The sequence below is a fragment of the Micromys minutus genome, assembly GCF_963924665.1.
Source record: "Micromys minutus genome assembly, chromosome: 10".
In the NCBI taxonomy this organism is placed as follows: domain Eukaryota; kingdom Metazoa; phylum Chordata; class Mammalia; order Rodentia; family Muridae; genus Micromys; species Micromys minutus.
The window spans coordinates 10580563-10604555 of record NC_137979.1 but is presented as its reverse complement, the minus strand read 5'-3'; the positions used below and the strand labels follow the sequence as shown (position 1 = coordinate 10604555).

The 23993-nt window shown below is 45.0% G+C and overlaps 1 protein-coding gene across 2 annotated transcripts in view; it reads left to right on the top strand.

The window, feature by feature from the left end:
• The window catches only part of GEMIN5 (gem nuclear organelle associated protein 5), a 46312-nt gene continuing 22319 nt past the window's right edge, over positions 1 to 23993 (top strand). For both annotated transcript variants that reach the window (XM_080922703.1, XM_080922702.1), the window contains exons 1-16: positions 1 to 218; positions 1001 to 1161; positions 2638 to 2819; positions 4324 to 4475; positions 4831 to 4950; positions 7795 to 7927; positions 10584 to 10749; positions 11570 to 11782; positions 12292 to 12377; positions 15572 to 15654; positions 16490 to 16626; positions 18176 to 18249; positions 18686 to 18867; positions 20073 to 20212; positions 21015 to 21186; positions 23250 to 23471. In XM_080922703.1, the coding sequence (XP_080778829.1) occupies positions 53 to 218; positions 1001 to 1161; positions 2638 to 2819; positions 4324 to 4475; positions 4831 to 4950; positions 7795 to 7927; positions 10584 to 10749; positions 11570 to 11782; positions 12292 to 12377; positions 15572 to 15654; positions 16490 to 16626; positions 18176 to 18249; positions 18686 to 18867; positions 20073 to 20212; positions 21015 to 21186; positions 23250 to 23471 (2389 nt within the window). In that variant the 5' untranslated portion in view covers positions 1 to 52. The remainder of the gene's footprint in view (positions 219 to 1000; positions 1162 to 2637; positions 2820 to 4323; positions 4476 to 4830; positions 4951 to 7794; positions 7928 to 10583; positions 10750 to 11569; positions 11783 to 12291; positions 12378 to 15571; positions 15655 to 16489; positions 16627 to 18175; positions 18250 to 18685; positions 18868 to 20072; positions 20213 to 21014; positions 21187 to 23249; positions 23472 to 23993) is intronic.

Below are 23993 nucleotides of genomic sequence, written 5' to 3'. Positions count from 1 at the left end.
GTTGCGAACCACCGTACCGAAGCTGCTCGGCTGAGCCTCGGCGGCCGCGGAGATGAAACCAGAGCCGCGGACGCTACCGCCGTCCCCCAACTGGTACTGCGCGCGCTGCAGCGACGCGGCGCCCGGAGGCATCTTTGGGTTCGCTGCGCGGACCTCCGTCTTCCTCGTCCGCGTGGGTCCGGGCGCGGGCGCGAGCCCAGGGGCGCCCCCGTTTCGAGGTGAGCCCCCCCACGGGACGGCGCAGTCCTTCCCGCCGCCCTCTTGGGGGTCTGTAAGTCGCCGGCTCCGGCGACGCGCGCACGTGGCCCCTCACGCTTGGAAGGGCTGACCCAGCCTAGACCCGGCGTTTACGACGCTCCTGGCCTTCCTACTTCGCCCAGGCCCTGCGGGCCCCTAGGACGCCCCCTGGGGTGGGGGCTGTTCTCTGTTCTCTGCTTCTGCTGGGCAGTTACGAGATGCTGGCTTCTGCTTGATGAATGGGCTGAGTCTGAATTTGCGACAGACTTGATGATGCTTGTCTGTGATCCCAAATACTTGGGAGACTGAGTGGGGAGGATTGCCGCGCGTTCAAAACCAGCCTAGTCTATCTAAAATGAGTTCCAGGCCAACCAAAGGCTTCATAGCAAGATCCTAAAGAAAAGGAAACAAAAACCAAGGATTGATCTTTTTTCCTTCCATTAGGAAATGCCAACTTACTGTATTCCTTATGACCTATGGTAAAAAGTATATTTTTCACGTTCACCCGTGAGCTAGGACTGAACCTAGCTCGACAAAGGACACGAACATAGATGAGAATACTGAGGTTCAGAGAAAATGAACCTGCCTAAAGTTTCCAAATACAGGCACCACGGGCACCCAGCGCTTCTGTTATTAGTCTTTGGATGTTTCTGTTCCGTTTGTGTTAAGTGATTCCTATTCAACCATTTGTTGTTGGTCCAGCAACATGCAGTCTAATTGTCTGAGTAGTGGTTTAGTTAACCAAGACTGGTTTTACTTGCAGTTGTAGGAGAGTTGGTGGGACACACCGAAAGAGTATCTGGTTTCACTTTTTCTCATCACCCTGGACAATACAACCTCTGTGCCACCAGCTCAGATGATGGGACTGTGAAGATTTGGGATGTAGAGACCAGGGCTGTCGTGACAGAACACGCACTCCATCAGGTAATGTGCATCCTGAGTCAGTGTTTTAGTGTGTCTCATCCATGTGAAGGAATGCTAATAATTTGTGTTGGTTAGTTAGATACATTGGAAAGTCTTTGAAAACCTTTTTTTTTTTTTTTAACATGCATGTTTTACAGTTTCTGATAGGGGATGTAACTCAGTCAGAAGAGTGTTTGGCTAGCATACTCAAAGCCCTGGGCATGGAGAGAGGGAGAGGGAATGAGTTAAGTAAGCTATTTATGAAAGTAACATTAAAGTATGACTATATCTAGTCAGTCTTTTATATATGTGGGCAGTTTCTCTGATGAGTTTCTGCACATCAGAAGGAGGCATTATAGAGTTCATTATAGACTGTTAAAACTACATGGAAGCTCTGGGACTTGAACCTGCGACCTCTGGATGAGTAGTGCCTTTAGTCACTGAGCCACATGTGAAGCCCCTAGCGAGACACTTATCTGTGGCTGCTTTCATGCTATAACAACACAGTTGAGGAACAGTGACAGAGAGCATGACCTACAAAGTCTTAACAGCCAGTAGGTCCACATAAAATAAATGCTCCGGCTGATGAGACGGCTTTCCAGGTCCAAGTGCTTGTCCCGTAAGCATGGTGACCTGGGTTTTGATATTTTGTTTTGTTTTCATTTGAATTGCGTATGTGTATAAGTATTTGCCTGTATGCCTGGTGTTGATGGTGGTGAGAACAGGTGAAAACTGAAGTTATTGGTGACTGTTGGTCACCATGTGGGTGCTGGGAACCAAAGCTGTAAGAGCAGCAAGTGTTCTTAAATCACTGAGTGGTCTCTCCAGCCCCCTGAGCAGTTTAATCTCCGGAGTCCACATGAAGGTAGGAGAGAACTGGCTACACGGAACCATCTGACTTCCACATGCTCAGCTGTGGCACATGCTCCCCCAACACAATAAATAAAAAATAGGGGCTGGAGAGATGGTTCGTCGGTTAAGAGTGTCCTTACTCTTCCAAAGGACCCAAGTTGGGTTCCCATCACCCTTGTGGGTTGGCTCATAACCAACTCCAACTCCAAGGAATTCAGTGACCTCTTCTGGCCTCCATATACACTCATGGCATGTGTTTACAGAAACACATAAGTAAAAATTGTGTGTGTGTGGGAGAGAGAGAGAGAGAGGTGTGTGTGTGTGTGTGTGTGTGTGTGTGTGTGTGTGTGTGTATGAGTGAGTGTATGGCTTATACCTGCCATATCAGTGTGTGTCTCCAAGCATGAAGATGGGTGTCTGCAATTCTAGTACTCAGGCAGAAAGATTGCCTTGAGTTCTAGGCCAGCCTGGATTACAAAGTGAGACTGTCTGAAAACCACACAAAAGGTTCTAACTTTAGATTTACTATTGCTAGACTATATATTGCTCTACAGGTAGTTATAGCATGTTTCTTAAGTGCCTGTAATGTGAGTAGCATTAGACTGGTTGACAAATGAGACTCATCTGGCTTTGCTTTGTTTGAAGCATACCATATCAGCACTGCATTGGTCTCCGACAGTCAAGGACTTGATAGTCTCTGGGGATGAAAAAGGAGTTGTTTTCTGTTACTGGCTTAACAGAAATGACAGCCAGCACCTCTTCACAGAGCCCAGGACCATATTCTGTCTAACATGTTCACCTCATCACGAAAATTTAGTAGCCATTGGGTGAGTACCTAGTACTGCGCTATCTGCTGATGGTCTGGCTTAATCTATGGTCCTGCTTTTCATTCCCCTTGCCTTGTATGCCTCAGTCTTCAGAGTGTCCTATGTTCCTGTGATCTCTAGATCCAGGCTTTTCTCTGCTCCCCTCTTTCTGATACTTTGTTTTTTTCCCTTTTTCTGTCTTAATTTTTCCAGCCAAAAGTTAGAAGTGCCTTCTTTCACTCTTGGCTGACATAGACTGTCCTCGGATGCGGCATTAATTGTAGTGTCAGGTGACTCTGCTTCATGTACCTGAACTAGGGAATGTATGTATCCTAACATGTACCTCACAAGCTGGACAGCGAAAGCCAGGTTCATGATACCATCTATGAAGTCTTTGGATGTACTGAATAGTTTGTGTCTTACTTGGGAACATTTGTAAAGAAAGGCCAGGGATGCTAGATTATAACTCAGAAACATTGGCTACCACTAGGAAATCAAAGCAGAGATTTGATAGGAGTAGATATAAGCTCTTTGGGTGGTTATTTATTTATTTATTTTTCTTATGCTAAGTATAAGATACTCTAAGCTTTAAAGATTGAGGTTTTTTGATTGGTTGTCTTTTTACCATGTATTATTTTGCTTGCATATGTGTTCTGTGTACCATGTGCTTGCAGTGCCCTAGAAGATCAGCAGAGGGCACCAAATCCCCAGGTACTGGAATGACAGATGGTTGCAAGCCACCTCATGAATACTGGGACTTTGGTTCCTCTAGAAGAGCAGCTGGTGCTCTTAAGTGCTGAACTATCTTTCTAGCTCCCAGTAGATACTTTTTTTAATATGTTCAGAATAATTCACTTTTTAAAAAGCATTAGATTGACACTTAGGACAACTATAGTTCTAAGCTACAGTTGAACAGTTCTTGTTAAGTTTGTTGTTGGCAAGGAGTATCATTTGTGGAGCTAGGGGTGTAGCTCCTCTGGCAGAGTGCTTGTGCAGCACAAACAAAGGCCTGGGTTCAGTCCCCAGTGCTCTATAAAGCAAATATGTTGATTCATGCCTGTGATCTCACTCCTTGGGAGGTGAATGAAGTTCATGATCCTCCTTGGTACATAGTAGGTTTGTGGCCAGTCTGTGATGTATAAAACTGTCTCAAAAAGAAAAGTTTATTAGTTAACTATTTTTATTGCTAAAATCTTCTCCTCTCTCAGGGCATTTGCAATGCAGACAAGCTGTAAACTTAGTGGGTACTAGAGAGGGGGTAGAGAAGAAGAGAAAAAGCCTTGTCTCTTGAGGTAGGGTCTGCCTTGGAGGTCTGAAAACGTCTGTAAAAGGAGGTGTAGCATGGTGGAAGGGAGTCTTTGGAAGAAGTAGAGTCTTAGAGTCTCAGGGTAAGCATATGTAGGATTTGTCTCAACAGACTAGAAGAAAGAAAAAAGGAAGTTGTGTTGCTTAAATTAGAACTCAGGTGAGAGGTTTGGCAGTGTGAATCTGCAGGCCCCTGAAATATTTGTAACTTATTTTTCAGCTACAAAGATGGCATAGTAGTTATCATTGACATCAGTAAGAAGGGAGAAGTTATTCACAGGCTTCGAGGGCATGATGATGAAATCCACTCCATAGCCTGGTGTCCTTTGTCTGGTGAAGACTGCTTATCTGTGAACCAGGAGGAAAACTCGGGTAAGGTGATGGAAGGGGAGCTTCGCTCTTTCCGACCTAATGAACTGAGTGTTAATTACAGCGTCTGAATTACATTTAGACTGTGAGCCTCACAGATCAAACTAGGAAAGGGGAAAGAGCTGAGTTTGGGGAGTTACTTTTTAACCACAAGTGCATGTTCAGTGTAAATTAAAAATAAGCGGTTATTAGCTGCTGTTCCAGAAGTCCTGAGTTCAATTCCCAGCAACCCCATGGTGGCTCACAACCATCTGTAATGGGGTCTGATTTCCTCTTCTGGTGTGCATGAAGGCAGAGCATTCATATATATATAATGCACAAATCTTTTTAAAAAATAAAATCTCTATCTCTTTCCTAGAAGAACCTGACATTCCCAATGGGAAGCTTTTAGCAGAAACTCCCATCACAAAAGGCTGCTACTTAGCTACAGGAAGCAAGGATCAGACCATTCGAATCTGGAGCTGTTCCCGAGGCAGGGGTAAGGTTGATGCCTAGAGTTTATCCTGCTTTCTTTTCTGTTGCTTAGGTAGCACAGCAAACCACCATGGAGGGACTAAGAGTGATTGCAGCTTAGTTCCAGGTTCTGGTTCATCATTTTGTTATTTTTTTTTAAGGATTGATTTGCTTTTATGTGTATGGGTGTTTGCATAGACATGTGTCTGTGTGCTATTTGTGTGCTCATAGAGGCCAGAAAGGGGCACTGGCTTCTTTAGGAACTGGAGCTATAAACTGTTAATAGGTTACCATGTGGGTGCTTCTAGAAGAGCATCAAATCCTCTTAACTGATGAGCCCTTTTTCTCCACTGCTCCTGCAATCCATTGTTTAGAACAGTCAAAATGAAACAGTCTGTCTCTTCCACAGTTAGGTGAGGAGGAGAGAGGGATTGCATGCCCACCTACTGTTTAGTTTTCTCTGCTCTTAATAGTTCAGGACCTAAGCTCACAGAACAGTACCACCCATCTGCAGGCTGTGCTCTAGCTCCTTTCTGATGCTCTGATAAAACAACAGACCAAAAGAAACTTGGGGGGAGGAGAGGTTTTGTTTCGGCTTCTAAGTTACAGTCTATCACTGAGGGAAGTCTGGGTGGGAACTTGAAGCAGAAGCCATCCAGTGGGGGAGAGCCGTGTGCTGGCTCACTCCCTGGCTTATGCTCAGCTGGCATTTTGGATAGCCTGGGACTGCCTACAAAAGGAATGACACATCCCATAGTGGGCTGGGCCCTCTTGTGTCAGTTGACAATCAAGACAGTCACCCACAGACATGCTCGGAGACCAAACTAACCTAGAAAATCCCTCACTGAGACTCTCCCAGGTTTTCTGTTTTGTCACAGTGTGTCTCTGGTGGCAGATCGTGTATGGTTACAGTAGAATTATCTACTCGTTTGCTTCATCTAGCTCCAAGAATGCCATCTGTCCAAAATCTTGCTTACTAGGAAGTTGCTGTCCCCTATAGTCTGGTTGGACCTCTCTGTTCTGGGCATCTGGCCTTTGTGTCTGTTTTCTGGTTCCTTCCAGAAGAAATCAAGAACCCCAGATTTACAGAAAAAAATCTGCCTTGCCTGCCACGCAGAGTAAGGCTGTCCTAGATCTTGCTATGTAGACCGAGCCAGCCTCAGGCTCACAGAGGTCCACCTGAGAGCAAGATCTTTACTGTCTGTAAGAACAGGACTGATGGGCTTTCCTTGAGTGTTAATGGAAAGCCTGAGTGATGCAGACGTGTGCAGTGAGCTCGTGAACAGGCTTGCTGTGTTTACATTGTCTTCACATTTTTATTTATCGTGTGGAATGGGGCTTCACGTTTGTGTGAATCAGACTCTGGTCATTATATTTTTGTGGCAAGCACTTTGCTCAGATCACCTCGCCAGGACCATTACTTTGTTCAAATTGGGCTAAACACGCCTCTTCCCGAAAGACACCCATCTTGAGAATTGTGGACATGAAAGTTGTCCACAGCAACCTTGTGTTCTTGCACAGCAGACCTGCTAGAGAGGTCAGAAAAATACTGTTTTCTGTGTTCTATGTGGGATCTCCTGAGTCACATCTCTGAACTTGGATCCTAGTGTGTATTGCTTTGTTTTCTTTGAAATAGGGTTTGTCTGAAGCCTTGGCTGTCCTGGAATTTGCTTTGTAGATCAGGCTGACCTTGAACTCGAGATATGCCTGTTTCTGCCTCCTGCATGCTGGGATTAAAGGTGCACCCCACCAAACCCAGCTGGCATGTATGTTTTTAAAGCTGTGCTGTGCTTCAGCCAGTACCGATGGTTGGATCAGTGCTGGTGACGGTTTCCCTTTGAGGGTTAAGTGACCCTTCACAAGGGTTTCATATCAGATATCCTGCATATTAGTTATTTACATTATGATTTATAACTGCAAAATAAGTCATGAAGTAGCAACAAAAATAATGTTATGGTCGGGGGTATTAAAGGGTTGCAACACTAGGAAGATTGAGAACCATGGAACTAGGAAAAGGAGTTAACTAGAATTCTACTGTTCTGCGGTTGCTGAAAAGTCTCAGGTTAGGTTCTCATTCTAATTAGAAACTTAATTTCCCACACAAAGATACTGGCATGTTCGTGAATCTGCAGGCCAAACAGCCTTTGGTGCCATTGCATAGGCACCATTTACAGACAAGATTTGGAACTTAACAAGTCGGCTAGGCAGGAGAGTTAGCCAGGGAGCCCTGTCTCCTATCCCTGGCAGTCGAACAAGCACATGCTACCTGCCTGGTTTCACAAATGGGTCTTGTGGATCAAACTCAAACCCTAATGCTTGTAAGGCAAGCACTTTATGAGCCAGACTGTCTCCCAAGCCTGTCCAGACAAAGATACAAGTTTCCCACTTTCAAAGATAGCCTGAAAAGGTTGGTTTGGACTAAATGTGGTTAACCTCTATCATAGTAATGTCTCCATAATAAAAAGGCATGTTGTTTCTTGTATGTGCACATGTATGTAGAGGTGATATTGCATGTCTTGATTCATCATGTTTGTTTTTCTGTCAGCCTTGTTTTGTGACACAGGTTTTAACTGAACCTGCTGTTCAGTGATGAGGCTAGACCAGCAACTGGTCAGCAGCTTCAGGGATCTGCCTATATCTGTGCCCGACCACGGCAGTAGGGTGATAGGTATACCCCCACTGCACCAGGCTCCTGCTTCTTTTTCAGTGGGTGCTAGGGACCTAAGCTAACCACTTCATCACTCTAGTCCCCAGGGTTTTACTGTTAATTAGCCAAACAATTTGTAAACCATAGAATTGGGGGTGGCTGGGAGGGTCACATTACTGTTTGACTGTCTTGAGAGCGAATTGACTTTTCTCTAATCTACAGGTGTGATGATTTTGAAATTGCCCTTTCTGAAGAGAAGAAGTGGGGGTGTGGACCCAACAGTTAAAGAACGTCTTTGGTTGACACTTCATTGGCCCGAGAACCAACCAACACAGCTGGTATCTAGTTGTTTTGGGTAAGTGTTGGGGTCATACTTTCTAATAAATAGTGTTTTTCTGTTCAGATTCAGAAATTCTAGGCTTGTATGTTCAGAAAATAGAGAAATAACCAAGATTTATGTTGTTGATCTTTCTTTTTTTTTCTTTTTTTTTAAGACAGCGCCTCATTTATGGCAAAGATTGGCCTAGAACAATCTATGGAGGATTTGAAAGATCCTTCTGCCTCAGCCTCTCAAGTGCCTCACTTTGCCCAGCCATCTGAGGGTGATAGACGGGAAATTCATGAGGCCTGTGCTGTTTACTAACAGGAATGACTCCTGGGGCATCTTTATAGACTATGCTGTTCCCCCCCTTCCCCCACTACCACACGTACACATGCTAGTTGAAAACCTGAGGTGGTTTAACCTGAGTTGCTGTAATCTAGGATTTCCACAACCTCATTCTCTGTCAGTTCACTGGCATGAGCCACTCACAAACCTCACCTGTGAATACGGACATCCAAGGGTACAGTTGAGATGTACAGGGCAGCAGGGGAAGAGAGACAGCCTTTCTGTTTCCTCTTGAAGTTTTCTGAGATCATCTTTACAGACATGATTGATGTCATCTCTGGCCATCGGTGACTAGCTTATCTTGACCCCTTCTCTTTCTCTAAGATGGAACTGGGACCACAAGTCCCACCCCTCTCTGTCCTGCCTGGGTCTGTTAAGTGACTAGCCCACATCTTGAAGCTACCTCTAGACTGTACCTACCAGCTTAACGTGCACAAAGATACTGCTGCAGAGATACATGCCAGAAAAGAACAAAGAATAAATATGTATGCCACAGTGTCAAGATGCCTTGTTTGCCAGAGACACTGAGAATTTCATGGGCCAGTTCCCTGCTTTTTTAAAAAAAGACAGTACAGAAAAGCACATACATACTGCCCAGAATGTTAGCCACATCCCCTCCTGACTACTCCCTCAAAAAAGGTAAATCTTGAACTTTGCAAGTATGGTTGACTTATGAATTAAAGCTAAATATGAAAAGAAATGTATTTAAAAGATAGCCCATGGATATGGTAGCTCATGCCTAAAATAACCAGTCCTCCAGAGACTGAGGCAGGAAGATCTTAAAGCTAGCCTGGGGAATATAGTGAGTTCCAGGCCAGCCTGGGATACATCCCAAGACTCCCATCTCAATTTTTTAAAATTCATTTTATGTACATTGGTGGTTTTCCTGCATTATATGTATGTCTGGGCCAAATTTCTGGAACTGGAGTTGTGGATGGTTATGAACTGTCATGTGGGTACTGAGAACTGAACCCCAGTCCTCTGGAAGACTAGCCAGTGCCCCTCAAAAACACATTTTTCAAAACGTATCCCTGTACATTGTAGTCTCAAGAATTCAAGCACACAAGTGTCCTTCCCTCTGCTCCCTTCAGAGGCAGCACAGCCTTGCCTTTCCCATAGATAAAAGTAAAGATGGCGTGTGTTGCAGTTTCTTTGCTTTGTTTTAAAATTTTTTGAAGATGGGCTAGAGAGGTGGCTCAGCAGTTAAGAGCACTGGCTGCTCTTCAAAGGACCCAAGTTCAGTCCCAGCACCCACGCGGACGTTCATAACCATTGATAATTTCAGTTCCAGGGGATCTGACACCCTCACATAGACATACATGGAGGTAGGGTACAACACCAATAACATTTTTTAAAACCGTTTTTCAAAGACTTTGTTTGTTGTATGTGTTTGCACATGCACACCATGACATGTGTATGGAGTTGAGGGAACAACTTTACAGGGTTGGTTCTCTATTTTCATTGTGTGGATTACAGAAATAGGATTCAGCTCAGGCTTGGAGGCAAGTGCATTACCCACCAAGCCACACCACCAGCCTTTTGTTTATTTGTTGTTGTTGATGTTTGTTGGAAAAGGGCATCACTATATAGTTGTAGTTATCCTGGAACTATATAGATGAGCATGTTCTCAAACTCACAGAAATCTACCTGCATCTGCCTCCCAAGTGCTGAATATGTAGCACCACATGTAGTTTAATTTGGGGGAAGGGGGCTCTCACTTTGTAGTAGAGCTTGAATTTATAGTCCTTCCGTCTCGGCCTTCTCAGTAACTGAGTTCCCACCATCATACTTAGTTCAGAAACGTTTTTCTGGTGGTGGTTGGTTGGTTGGTTGATTTTTCATGACAGGGTTTCTCTGTATCCCTGGAACCTGCTCTGCAGACCAGGCTGGCCTCAACTCACAGAGATCCACCTGCCTCTGCGTTACCGGTGCTGGGATTAAAGATGTGCGCCACCACCACTTGGCCAAAAAAAAGTTCTAGTGTGGCCATCAAGGAAGGGGACATGCTGCAGGCCTAAGATAGGACCAGCCCAGCAGTTGAGACCAACAGTTTAAGGTGATTATAAATTTCTGTCAGAAACTGATCAGTCTACTGTTAGATTCTAAGAGTATTCCCTGTGACAGAGTCTGTTCTCCTTGTGAGATCTATGCGGCATTCCACTTCCTGTTAGCGAGCCTCTGATGCTAAGAAGAGGCTTTAGTTTCTCTCTTGACCCTACTAATCTTTTGGAGTTTGAAGTTACCAATCAAGCATTTAGCATATTCTTATACCACTAAGGTTCCAGGCCTGACAAGATGGCCACAGTCTGGCTAGTTGGTAAGAGGTGTGCTCTTATTCTTTCAGAGGGGAGCTGCTACTATGGGACCTCACCCAGTCATGGAGACGGAAGTACACACTCTTCAGCACCTCAGCAGAAGGGCACAATCATTCTAGAATTGTCTTCAATTTGTGTCCTCTGAAGACTGAGGATGGCAAGCAGTTGCTGTTGTCCACGTCCATGGACAGAGATGTGAGAACTGGTTTTTAGCTTTGTTCAGAGAAGTGATATGTCACAAGGGAGAAGGTGTCTGTCCTCACACACATCTCTGCCCTCCAGTTGAGAGCCCCTGCTAGCAAGTGCACTGAGGAGGACGTTACCAGCAAGGCTGTCAAATGCTGGTAGAGACACTTTTGGGGTCTGGTCTCTAATAGTCTGGCTTTGATTTCCCCTTTATCTTGAACTTTTGACCCTTTAGCCTCCACCTTCCCCATGCTGACGTTACAGAGGCAAGCCACCAAATGTGGTTTATGTGTTATTGGGAATTGAAGCCATGGCTGCATGGTAAGCAGGTGCTCTACCGACTGAGCTGCTTAGTTTTTCTCTTGCACCCCCTGGGCGTGAAGTCCATGACTTGTCAGGACTTCATGGACATGTTCTTGATGTTCCTTTGGAGACCATGTGCATCCTTCCAGAGGTGAGAGGAAGTTAGCTGGGGAGATGACAAGCCTGCATTCTCAACACTGATTGGATAGCAGGGTGCAGAATTCTTTAAGCATTCCTAGAAGTGAATGTGCTCCCAGATTACTTTGTGCAGATTTTTTTCCTGCTAAAAGAAGCTTCTTCCACTTCCCTCTAAAAGAATTATTAAATTAAATCCTACTTGAAACATTTAATTCTAGCTGGGCAGTGGTGTCACACACTTTTGATGTCAGCTCTTCGGAGGCAGAGGCAGGTGGACTCCAAGTTCAAGGACAGCCAGGGCTATACAGATAAACCCTGTCTCAAAACAAACAAAGAAAAGAAAAAAATAATTCCTAACCTTTTTTTTCCTAATCTTTACTTTTCTTAGGTAAAATGTTGGGACATGGCCAACCTGGAGTGCTGTTGGACATTGCCTTCTCTAGGAGGTTTTGCCTACAGCCTAGCCTTTTCTCCTGTGGATGTGGGCTCCCTGGCCATAGGTGTTGGGGATGGCATGATCCGGGTGTGGAATACACTCTCCATAAAAAACAACTACGATGTGAAAAACTTCTGGCAGGGAGTCAAGTCCAAGGTCACAGCGGTAAGGGCGATTCTGGGAGATTTGTTCAAATTCTTCTTAGACACCCATTTGTGTAAATTCTGTTAGAAATCAATGAATGTTTCTCATTGTCAAAGCTCTAATTGTCCTAGACTCTGTTCACTTACAGAGTACTGTGCACCTCGCTTAAATGTTTGATGTGTGTGGGATCAGCCAGGGGTGTGCTGAGTTGTGAGAGTACAGGGATTTTAACTTTCTCTTTTTTTGCTGCGTGTGTGTGTGTGTATCTGTTGGTCTGTCTGTCTGTCTGCCTGCCCTTACAACATGAAGGAGGGGAAGCTGAGTCTTAGGTCTTACGAGGTAGAAGGCTTGGAGGCAGTTGCTTCTACCTGCTGAGCTATTAGTGGCCACAAACTGTTTAATCCTTCTTTTCCTTTTTAAACACTGAGAATTCAGTGAAGAGGAAGAACATTTTCCTTAGAGCACTGAGGACTGCACACAACTCCTTTCTGTGTGTTTGGCATATTCTTATCTGGGAACTTCTCTTGTAGCTCTGCTGGCACCCAAACAAGGAGGGCTGCTTAGCCTTCGGGACCGATGACGGAAAAGTGGGATTGTATGACACCTGCTCCAACAAGTAAGTATGGTGACGCTCCTTCAGCTTGGTGACCAAATTTAGCTGGGAGTTCATAAACCTGGCACACAATAAAGTGATTCAGGAATGAAGTCTTGGCTCTGATACTGAGGTGCAGAACTCAGAATTTTGTTAACAAACACTGAGCTAAGGACACAGCTCAGTGTAGAGACCTTGACTACCATGTATGAAGTCCTGGGTTTAATATTCAAGACCTCAGAAACTAGGAGAAAAGTGCACATCTGTGATTCCAGCATTTAGGAGGTAAAGGCAGAACGATCAAGAGTTATGCCAGCCCAGTCTACACAGAGACCCTGTCTACATAAGAAGAAAGAAAAAGAATTAGTTTTCCAGTTGATGACAGGGTAGCCTGCCTGGTATTGAAACACTAAGAGAACCAGGCGCATTTTCTACTAAAGTTTCCAGATCCACATGTAGGTGAACGACTAATGTTGAGACATGCCTGTGCCTTTTCTGTTTTGTCTGTGGCTCTTGATGTCCCGTGTGAGTCTGTGGTTGGCTGGTAGAGTACATGCAGGGCACCTGAGCTCGGGCAGTGTGAAGACAGGTCAAAGCAGGTGTATGCTAGGCATTTCCAGATCTTCAGTGCGTCTTCTTAACTTCACCCTGTGCTTGTCTGTTTACTCTGGACTGAAGTCCTCTCCTGACGCAGTCTTTCTACTGCCTGCAAGTTACTGAGCACAGGAGCCTGGCTGCTAAATTGTGGAAGAGCCTTGAGCTCAAGTGTGATGTGCTGTATGTGTCATGGAAAGTCTTAGTGTTTATGAAGAGTGTGAAATAGGGCTAGAGAGATAGCTTAGGGGTTAGAGCAGTGGCTGCTCTCCCAGAGGAACTAAAGCTCTAGTCCCTGCACCCACATGATGGCTCATAGCTGTCCAGATCTTTCCAGGTAATCTGCCGCCATCTTCTGACCTCCATGGGCACCAGGCACACATTTGTTACACAAATGTACATGGATGTAGAACACCCACGTGCCTAAAATAAACAACTTTTAAAGAAGGAAATCGCTTATAAGGAATCTTACTATTACAGTTAGTTTGCTTTGAGACAAGGTCTCGTCCAGCTGGTCTTGAACTAACTCCGTAGCAGTGACTCATCTGGGCCTTGTGATCCTTCTGCCTCCACGTTTCAAGTTCTAGGATTACAGGTGTGCATCACCTTATATACTTTAGTGAGTTGCCGTATTCTAAGTCAACTATCACTTGTTTCTTTGATTTTTGGTTTTTGGAGACAGAGTTTCCCTGTGTAGCCCTGGCTTTTTTAGAACTTATTCTGCCCAGGCTGGTCTCGAACTCACAGAGATCTGCCTGCTTTTGCCTCCAAAGTTCTTGTTCTTTTTGAAATATCTTACTAGGTATCCCTGGCTGAACTCATTGGGATCATGTCTGGTGTCCTTTGATCTTTTTTGACTGAGGCTTCTAATGAGTTCTAGGTTACGTTTGGGGTTTGTTTTGGCTCAGTCTATATATTGGACAGAGCTGCCCTGGTTTCAGGTTAGACTTGCTTGCTCAGTGCAGCAGCCCCTTGCCACACATGACTGAAAGTGGTTGAAATTACATGTACTTAGAAATAAAGGTTTTTGTTTATGCTGGCCACATTTCAGATCACAAGAGCAGTGTGTGGCTCGGGTCGCTCCCTTCTTAAAGTAGGGGTAGGGTGGACTCAGTGTCTGTGGCATAGGAAGAAGCAGGGTGCAGATCTCAGTGTGTAAATAAAAACCTGTAGGAGCTCATCCGTGCTCACTATCCTGCCTGCCCTTCCACACTACTGCCACACCCTGGATGAACGGCAGACCACACGGTTATAAAGCCTGACCTGCTCACTGCCCCTTATTGAAAGGATGCTAGAGCCATTTCTACTGCAGTGTGTCCTCCCTCCCTCTGCCTTACCTCTCTGTCTCTTTGCTGTGCTAGAGATCTGTCTTGGCTAGTTTTCTACTGCTGTAGACACATGATCACGGTAACTTAAGAGAGTTTATTTGGGATTCACAGTTCCAGGCATGGTAGCAGGAGTCAGGCACGGCCCTGGAACAAGTAACTGAGAGCATGAGGCAGAGACAGCGCTGGCTTTTGAAACCTCAAAGGTCACCCCCCCCCCCCCAGTGACACACCTTCATCAAGGCCACACCTTTCTAGACAGTTCCACATAGTAGCCTATGGGCCCACTCTCGTTCAGACCTCCACAAGGCCTCATGGACGCTAATCGTCCAAGGTGAATCCCCAGGTCTATATGCAGTGCTTTAAGTATTTGTAGAACCAATGTCTGCTTAACTATTTCTCCCTTTTGTTTAAAAGCTATTTCAAAGGGTTATGTAACTAAACAAAACTGTATTGATTTAAGTAGGACTGAATCACCCCAAAGGCTGGCTCGTCATCCTGCTGCTAGTTAGGCTGTGTTAGGATGGAAAATGGCACTGTTAGATGGTCAAGATTTTTTTTTTCTGAGCCAAAGAGATTAGTGCCATCTCTCAGAGTGTTCTAAGTGTGTCCATTCAGTCAGTCGCATATCTCTGTCAGCCACAGTTCTGGAGTTCTATATCCATAGCTAGACTACGATTGTCACTAAAAGTTAGACCAGTGCTGTCTTCCCAAGAAGTCAACCCACCTTGATGCCCCTTAAGAGCAAGAGCCCCTAAAAGACAGTAAAAAGCTTTAGTTAATCTCTCCATCTTCTGGTTTTATGCAGTGTAAGAGTGAGATCTAGCTGGTTGACTTGGTGGTATATACCTCTAATGCCAGCACTCAGAAGACAGGGGGCAGGTGGACCTCTGACTTGCAGGACAGCCAGATCTACATAGCGAGACCCTGTCTCAGAAAGAGGGAAGGGGCGAATGGCAGAGCATGGAGGTGAAGTAGCCTCTCATCTTCAGCCTGGTGATTGCAGTTGTCACAGCCTCTGTACTTTGACATTGCTTCACTACAGGCTGTTTAAACCGACAGAAGAAAAAAATCCTGGCTGGCACCCTGGGTGGGCAATGCACTAGGGACTTGTTTTGGTAGAAGACATTATTACATAGTAAGTTAAGTGCTTGCTCTTTAGAACTAACTATTTTGGACAAGGGTAAACTGTTTTTCTCTAATAAACAACCACATGTATGGGAAGGACCTTTCAGAGGAAGATGGTCTGTTTTCTAGTGGGCCTCTTTCTTCAGATCATCCTGTTTTCCCCATCTACAGACCTCCACAGATTTCAAGCACGTATCATAAGAAGACCGTGTATAGGTTGGCTTGGGGGCCACCAGTGCCCCCCATGTCACTTGGTAAGTGTCTGAGTCATTTTTAACACACATAAGTATTATTTTTCCACTTTAATTCTAGAGTCTGAAAGCTGAGGTCATAGATGTTCCAATAGTTAGCATTCAGAGTGTGTGTGTGTTTGTGTGCGCACGCGCTTGTGTAGTCAGATGTGGGTGGTCATGATAGCTAGTGGAAAGCCTTAACTCCTGCTGCCTCCTTCAAGTCTGAAGTGTTATCTTTGAACCCGGTCTTCCACTGTGCAGAATACCCTTAGTTTGGGTACTGGCCTCTGATTGCTAAGTTCTGCACCTTTCTCTTCTGTAGCCCTGCCTCTCCTCATTTCCCTACCCTGGCCATTGCTTCTTTCCCTAAAGTAGTATGTTCTTCTTATCTTTAAAATGAGTCAGGAGTTTCGACACTCTTTCTCACTGTGCTGAGAGCTGCCTTGCAAATGGGAGGATAGCTCACAACTAAAGGCTGTACCTTGAGACAGCTCCTTGGCCATGGGAAGTCCTGGGCTCTGTATTTTCACAAACAATAAGAATCATTTCTGGACAAAAAACAGCTTTGTCATTTGAGACCATGGCATTTCCTCTGGTCACATCTTTAGTGGCACTGCACCTGAATGTCAGAAAGCCTGTACAGTGAACGCTGTATCTCACCTGTTAACAATACATTTTCTTCTGCCCACGCTGTCTAGATTGGTAGGAGGGTGGCTTTGTCCCAACATGCTGGATCACTTCCCACACTAGGCCCATCTTCGTGTTAACAGTGTGCGGTGCTGCGCTGATGATGTAGCTGTGGAAGCAGGTGTGCAGGGGAAGTGAGAAACATCACTCAGGGCTTTTTCTTTCACAGGAGGGGAAGGAGACAGGCCTTCTCTCACCTTGTACAGCTGTGGAGGGGAAGGCATTGTGCTGCAACATAACCCCTGGAAGCTCAGTGGGGAGGCCTTTGACATCAACAAACTCATAAGGGACACCAATTCCATTAGAGTAAGTTCTAGTGGGCTGACGTCCACTCAGCTTTCTTTGGTTTTCTGCCTTACTTACTCAGGGCCGTCTGTAACAATGCCCACCATGCTTAGTCAGACTCGTCAGATGCTGGTTAAGCTGTTGGGGAACTTGTGGGCTGCTGCTATCCCTTACAAGTCACTAAGTGCAGGAGAGCCATTTAATTGCACTGATAATAAAATTCTTTCACATCTTCACTGTAAAGCGGCCTTTGAGACAGGGTTCACCATATGTAGTCATGGATGGTGTGGGTTCACTATGTAGACAAACTGGCCTCAAATTCAGAGATCCACCTGCCTCTGTCCCTAAGTGCTGGGAGCTAAGAGAAGCGTCCCTTTGAAGCTACCCCTTTCAACTTGAGTGCTCTGCTGTGTGACTGTGCTTGTGTTCAGACCTCATTTGCTCTTTTCTTTTGAAGCCCAGGCTGGCTTCAAGTTCCTCAGCCTCCTCGGACTCCCAAGTGCTGGGATTACAGGGGTGTTCATGCATTCAGTCACATTGAATCACATTTGTTTTAACTTTGTGTCAGAGAATTTGAATCATTCAACACACCAGAAGAGGACTTCAGATCCCATTACAGATGGTTGTGAGCCACCATGTGGTTGCTGGGAATTGAACTCAGGACCTCTGGAAGAGCAGTCAGTGCTCTTAACCACTGAGCCATCTCTCCAGCCCATATTGAGATTTCTTTATCCTTGAAAATGGGCAACTATAATTTTATCATTTTTTTTGTATAATTATCACAAGGTAATGTAGTAAATCGTACTTGATTGTCTTCTTTCATTTTCTTCTATGTTGTTTGTATATTAACATTTGGCAACAAACTTCCTGTCATGACACTATTTTAGTTGGGTGGCAGCTGCATCAGAGTTCAATTAAGGATTCTGTGCAGGAAATAGACATTTTGAACCTCTTTACATAAGTGGTTTTGAAGAAGCTGTGGGCATACATGGAGTAGATAAACGAAACCAGTAAGAATTGGCTGATGGGGCCAATGAAGTGGTTCAGCGGGTGATACCACCACACCTGACCACCTGAGCTCTGACCAGGAACCTACATAAAGGGGAAGGGGAAATTTACTCCCAAAGTTGTCCCCAGACTTATACACGCACATGCATGCACCCATGCTGTGAACAACATATATACACAGACATTATTAAAATAATTTTTAAAAAAAGCAAGCGGGTAGGTAAGGTCCTAACAGGACCCTGATCTGCTGTGAGCAGTGGAGGAGTGGGAAGATGCTGCGAGTGTGTCATTTGCTAAGGGACTGTCAAGGTAGAAGGAATCCTTTTAGTTTGCTTTGCTCTGCAAGGTTGAAGGCTGCAGACGGTACTTACTGGCTGTTAAGCTATAGTCAGATACTTGTTACTAACTTTTGGCTAAGTGTGATGTTGGTCTAGAAATGTGCCCTTCATAATTAGAGCATGTTTTAATTAGAGCATTGTCTTTTTCCTCGTGATGTCATTGTAAGATAAAGAGTGTGGGGAAAAAATGCTTATACCCATGCCTGGCTCATTTTGCTTTCTAGTACAAGCTGCCTGTACACACAGAGATCAGCTGGAAAGGGGATGGCAAAGTCATGGCCCTTGGTAATGAAGATGGGTGAGTGTTTCCTTTACCAAAAGCCTTTGATTGCGGCATTCTCTGGCCAAGGCTTCTGTAGTACCCGGTTGTAGCTCCATTGTGTTCTGTGGTAGGATTCACTGTGGATATCTTCTGCTGATCTGGACTCTGCATCTTTGGGAAGACAGAATTGTTCTTTACAGCTCAGCTGCAGTGTCTCCCTACCCTGTTGGCTACTGGAGTCTCACAGTGTATTGTCCTTATGTTACTATAGTTGTAGTCCTTCAGATGTTAGTTCACAGTTCGTTCACCCACACCTCCACCCTCAGCACCTCTGCCAGGCATAGTGTGTCCCATACTTTCTGTCTGACTTGAGAAACACAGGTACTGTGTCCTGGACTGAGAGACAGGGTGGGGCCTTTGCACAAATTATAACTTGAAGAGCCATCATTTTCGTCCTGCTGTCTTCTTCCAGATCAATAGAAATATTCCAGGTCCCCAACTTGAGACAGCTCTGCACCATCCAGCAGCACCACAAGCTTGTGAACGCCATAGTCTGGCACCATGAACATGGCAGCCGTCCAGAGCTGAGCTGCCTCCTTGCTTCTGGCTCCAACAATGCAGTTATCTACGTGCACAACCTCAAAGCTGTCCTAGGTAACATTGACTTCTGGGCTGGGGTGATACAGGGTTTTGAGACAGGGTCTCAGGTTGCCCAGGCTGGCCTCATGTGTCCTTGAACACTGTCCTGCCTGTGCCTTCTGAGTGCTGCACCTTACATTTCCATGTCCAACTAGAATCTGGGATCCGTTGCAAGGGAAAGATCCTTTAAAATATAGGTATAGAGACTTCATTTACTTAATTTATGTACATGCGTGCTCTGCTATATGTGCACCTGCGTGCCAGAAGAGGGCATCAGTCCCTTTATAGATAGTCCTGAGCCATCCTGTGGGTGCTGGGAATGAACTCTGGACCTCTGGAAAAACAGCCAGTACTCTTAACCACTGAGCATCTCCAGCTCCCTCAACCCCCCTTTTTTAAGATGAGGTAATCTGTCACCAGCAAAGCAGACCATATTACCAAAAAATGTTGGGTTTCTTTGGGTAAAGGGATCGGTAGTGACTAGAAACACAGAACAGTTGTTTGGTTGTTGTTGTTGCAGTTTTATCTGGTATTTTCTCACAAGCGGCTTCAGATGATCTGTTACTACCTAGACTACTGTGTGTGGCTGTGGATATGTACATGGGTTGCTTTTGTGTTCCTGCCCTTGCATAGTACACTTCTGTGGTAGCCTGCATGTCAGTACAGTCGTGTCCTTTCCTCCCTCCAAACCCTTCTGTGTATCCACCTTGCTCTCTTTCAAGTTCTTGGGCTCTTTTTTTTTTTTTTTTTTTTCATTTTTAATTATTGCTGCACATACATATTCCCAAATATGTAATTGTTGTTACCTGCCTAGTCTGTATAGTGTTTGTATGTTTATGTTTTCAGGACTGACAATTTAATGTTGGATAAGCAATTGATGTGTTCTTCCCTGGAGAAGACTGTGTTTCCCTGTCAGGATTTCTAAGTTGCCCATAGTTCTTTGTCTCAAGTTGGCATCTTGAGCCTCTCCCTCCTACATTAGCATGCCTAGTGTTGTCCTCCTTGTTCGGGTCTTGGTTGGGCAACCATATTGGGAAGACGTCATGGTCTTTTAAAGGAAACACCATCTCACAGCAAGTTCCCTGATCATGTGTCTCTTATAATCTAATGAGCTACATTCTTCATCATTAAGATCTTACAAAGCCTTGTCTCCTGCCGTGTTGTCTTCCTGTGCATTCTTTCTGTGGCTCTCACTGTGACTTCTTCCTCTTGCCCTTCAGATAGCAATCCTGAGTCTCCAGTAAGCATCACTGAGCCCTACCGGACCCTCTCGGGGCACACAGCCAAAGTTACCAGTCTGGCGTGGAGCCCACATCATGATGGAAGACTGGTGTCTGCTTGCTACGATGGCACAGCTCAGGTACTGTGTCCTGATTCAGGGTCTGACTTAATCTCCTCTCCTCTCTGGTTTGTATTGTTTTCATTCCCCTTCTGTTGTCTGTAGAAAGATAGTTTGATCTGGAAGACATGATTACCCAGTGGGCCCAAGTTGCCCAAAAAGTCTTTCAGCCAAACCAACACAAAGATCTTAGGTAACTGTAGGCACTTTTTTGTTTGGGCCTTTACTTTAGGGTCTTGCTGTGCAAGGCAGGCTGTGCTAAAGCTTTTTATTTTGTATTGTTTTGGTTTTTTTTTAATTACATTTATTTGTGTGTATCTGCATGCATGAGAGAAAGAGAGAGAGAAACAGATAAAGACAGATAGTATGAGTCTATGTGCGTGCTGGAGGAGGCAGGAAAATTTGTGAGTGTTGGTGCTCTCCTCCCATCATGTAAGAACTGGGGATTGAACACAGGTCATTAGACTTGGAAGCAAGTATCTTTTCCACTGAACTGTCTCATGATTCTATGCTCAAAGCTTTAAGCCTCTTGTTTCAACCTTCCATGCTGGGATTGTAGGTGTGCACCACTGGCCCAACTCCCCAGGACCAATATTAACACAGTTCTGGTTTGAGGCAGTGTAGTCTACAGAGCACCAGTGAATCGTTTCCATAAAATGCCCCTCAACATCTCCTCACCTAGTCACATAAATGCCTTAGAATGAAGGCAAATCACATGAGAAATAAAAGCCTATCATGAGCGTATTTGTAACTGAGCAGTTTATGTCCCAGAATAATAGACTAATCAGCAATTGTCCATTCTATCCCACTGCTGTGGTTCTAGGTGTGGGATGCCCTCCGGGAAGAGCCTTTGTTCAATTTCCGAGGACATCGAGGCCGGCTGTTGTGTGTTGCGTGGTCCCCAGTGGATCCAGAATGCATCTACTCAGGTGCAGATGACTTCTGTGTCTACAGGTGGCTGACCTCCATGCAGGACCATTCCAGGCCTCCTCAAGGTTGGTCAGGAAGAAGTTGGAGGGCCTGTACACTGTTTTTTTGATTTTCTTTTTCTCTGCCTTAGTAATTGTTGTTCTGAACCCACCCAGCATGAATAGGATGGGTCTGCAACCTACAGGGCCAAGGATAGCACTGCCAGATTGTAACAAGTGTGGCTGACCTCTTGTCAGGGCTGTCAGGCCTCATTCTTCACGGGAAGGATTGGGAAATGAAGGAACCTACATCTTATGCCATAAAGAAAAGTTGTACTCAAAGAACTGAGACTCTTAAGTATGGGGATCAGCTTAAAAGGGGACCTTACTAAACAAAAGGGGACAGTTGACAGGGGGCCAGCAAGATGTGTGAGGGTGGGTGGGGGGTTACTCAGGGTTCTAAAGGAACAGAAGTGATAGTAGGTATTAGTGTTTTACAAGCTGTGGTCTGGATAGTGTGACAGCAGTTGACTCCTGTAGCTGTAGAGTGTCTGGAGAGACTGCTAGAAAGCTGCTGGCCTTCAGTCTGACAAGAGTAAGGGCCAGCAGGCAAAAGGCTAAGGCTTCCTTCTTCCATGTCTCAGGGACTTCTGAGGCTTGTTTGAGTTATTTGCCTTCCTGTGTGAAGAGCGTCCCTGCAGAAGGGAGTGTTTGGACCTCAGAGTCACTGATACACAGCATTGCATACAAAAGTGTACTTGCTGCTGAGCCTGACAACTTGAATTTGAACCCTGGGACCCACACAGTAGAAGAGAAGGAAAGAACCGAGTCCCACAAACTGTCCTCTGAATAGATCTGGCTCTCCCCCTGCCCCTGCCCCTCTCTCAGACACACTATAAATGTACTGTTTATAATTTATATGCAGATTTCACAAATTTACAAAGATAAGTGTAAATTTTATGAATATTGTTTTAATTTAAAGAAAATAAGCAGAATTGCATATACAGCTATCAAAGATTAACTGATGTCTGACATGTCTCCATACCATAAACAACTAGAAACAGGAGATGAAGAGGTATATCTCAAATGATGGCATTTCCCATTCTCTTATAGTCTGGTAAAAGAATACTCAGATTAGCTTTGTCTGTGGTCAGAACCTGGACACAGCTCAAATGCTAATGAATGTTTGGACATAAGTAGCCATAAGAAGTTATAGGCTAGGGGTACAGCTCAGTACAGAGCATGTCATGTGTACAATGCCTCGTTCAACACCCACCGAACAGAGACAGAGAACAGCCACTGATAAATGCATTAGAATTGATGAGTTTCTGACAAACCACCATGAGCAAAAGCAGCCAGGATCAAGGGACTGCACAGGGTGTGTACTATTTCTGTGAAAACCTAGAACAGGTGACATTCAAACCTGTGACAGATCAGTAGGAACCTGGAATGGGGGAGCCAGAGCATCTTCATGGCAGGTGGAGTCTTAGGTCAAGGGGACACTTCATATCTGGTTTATGGTAGGAGTGCTGGGTTACACTGCTGTGAATCTGCTGAAAGCAGTTGAAATATGATAGAAATGACTGCGCAAACAAGGAAGAAAGAATAGTACTGAATGCTGCAAACTAGTAAGTACCAGGTGCGTAAGAATCATACTTCCAGGTTCCAGAATCACAAGGAAGTCTAGTAAGTACTTCTGGAGTGTATAAGAGGCCTCTACTGAGAACCAGTGTATTCTAACCAGAGAATCACAAGTGCCTGCTGATTGGGATAGTGACTGTCCCAGTCAAGATGATGGGACCAGAGGTGTGTTTATGGATAGCACACTGTCAGGACACTTTCATCATATGATTAAAATAACCAAAAAAAAAAAAAAAAATGTACTAATTCCCAAGTACCCCAGAGAAGTGGTCTTGACTCTGGCCAGTTGAAAATGTAGTCTGCACCCCATGGAGAGTGGAAGGAAGACATGAGTAGAATCAATGGATTCCAGGAGGGTTGACCTGATAGAGGATGTGGCTGTGATGTCACAGGGAGTGCAAGAGGGTTTGTGGGCCTGTCAGAAGAGTGGTATGGGCTCTGGAGGACTTCACCAGGGTGCTTCTGACTCACGGTGTGTATTTTAGTCTATTTTCATTGTGTCTTTGTAGGGAAAAAAAGTATTGAACTAGAGAAAAAACGGCTCTCTCAGTTTAAGCCAAAACTTAAAAAGAAGAAAAAACCTCCCTTGAGACTGCCTGTAAAGCAAGACTCATCCATTGGCGATGAAGATGAGCGTGTGAGGGAGAGCATGGGGCCTGCTGAGAACGGCTTGTCAGACCAGGATGGTGAGGAGGAAGCCCAGGAGCCAGATCTGCCTCCCTCTCCCGTGGGTAGGTGTCTTTGTAGCAGGTCCTTCCTCAGTTACCTGCTTCTGTATCTGATGAACCTTTGCAAACTGTTAGCATTGTTTAAAGGGAGTGTGGTTCGTCTTGATTTTTAAGGTTTATTTTTGTTTCATGTGTGTGAGTGTTGTGAATCTGTGTCTGTGTACCACAAGGGTGCATTATCCATAGAAACCAGAAGAAATCACTGGGTCCCTTAGACATAGAACTGTGGACAACCGTGAGCTGCCATATGGGTGCTAGGAACTGAGCCCAGGTTCTTTGCAAAAGCAACCAGTGCTTTTAACTTCTAAGCTATCTCTCCATCTCTTAAATCTCTAAAAGCCTTTTTGAAGAGTTATAGGAGATGTGGTGGATGATTGCGGTGGAGATGGTAATATGCAGAACAGCTTCAGTGCTCAGGTTAAGACTGGGCACAGTGAGACAAGGCAGTGTGTGAGCCGAGGTGTGAATGGAGAGGGCACATGTGTGACAGAAAACACTGTCCCTTGAATGGCTGAACTTAAATGT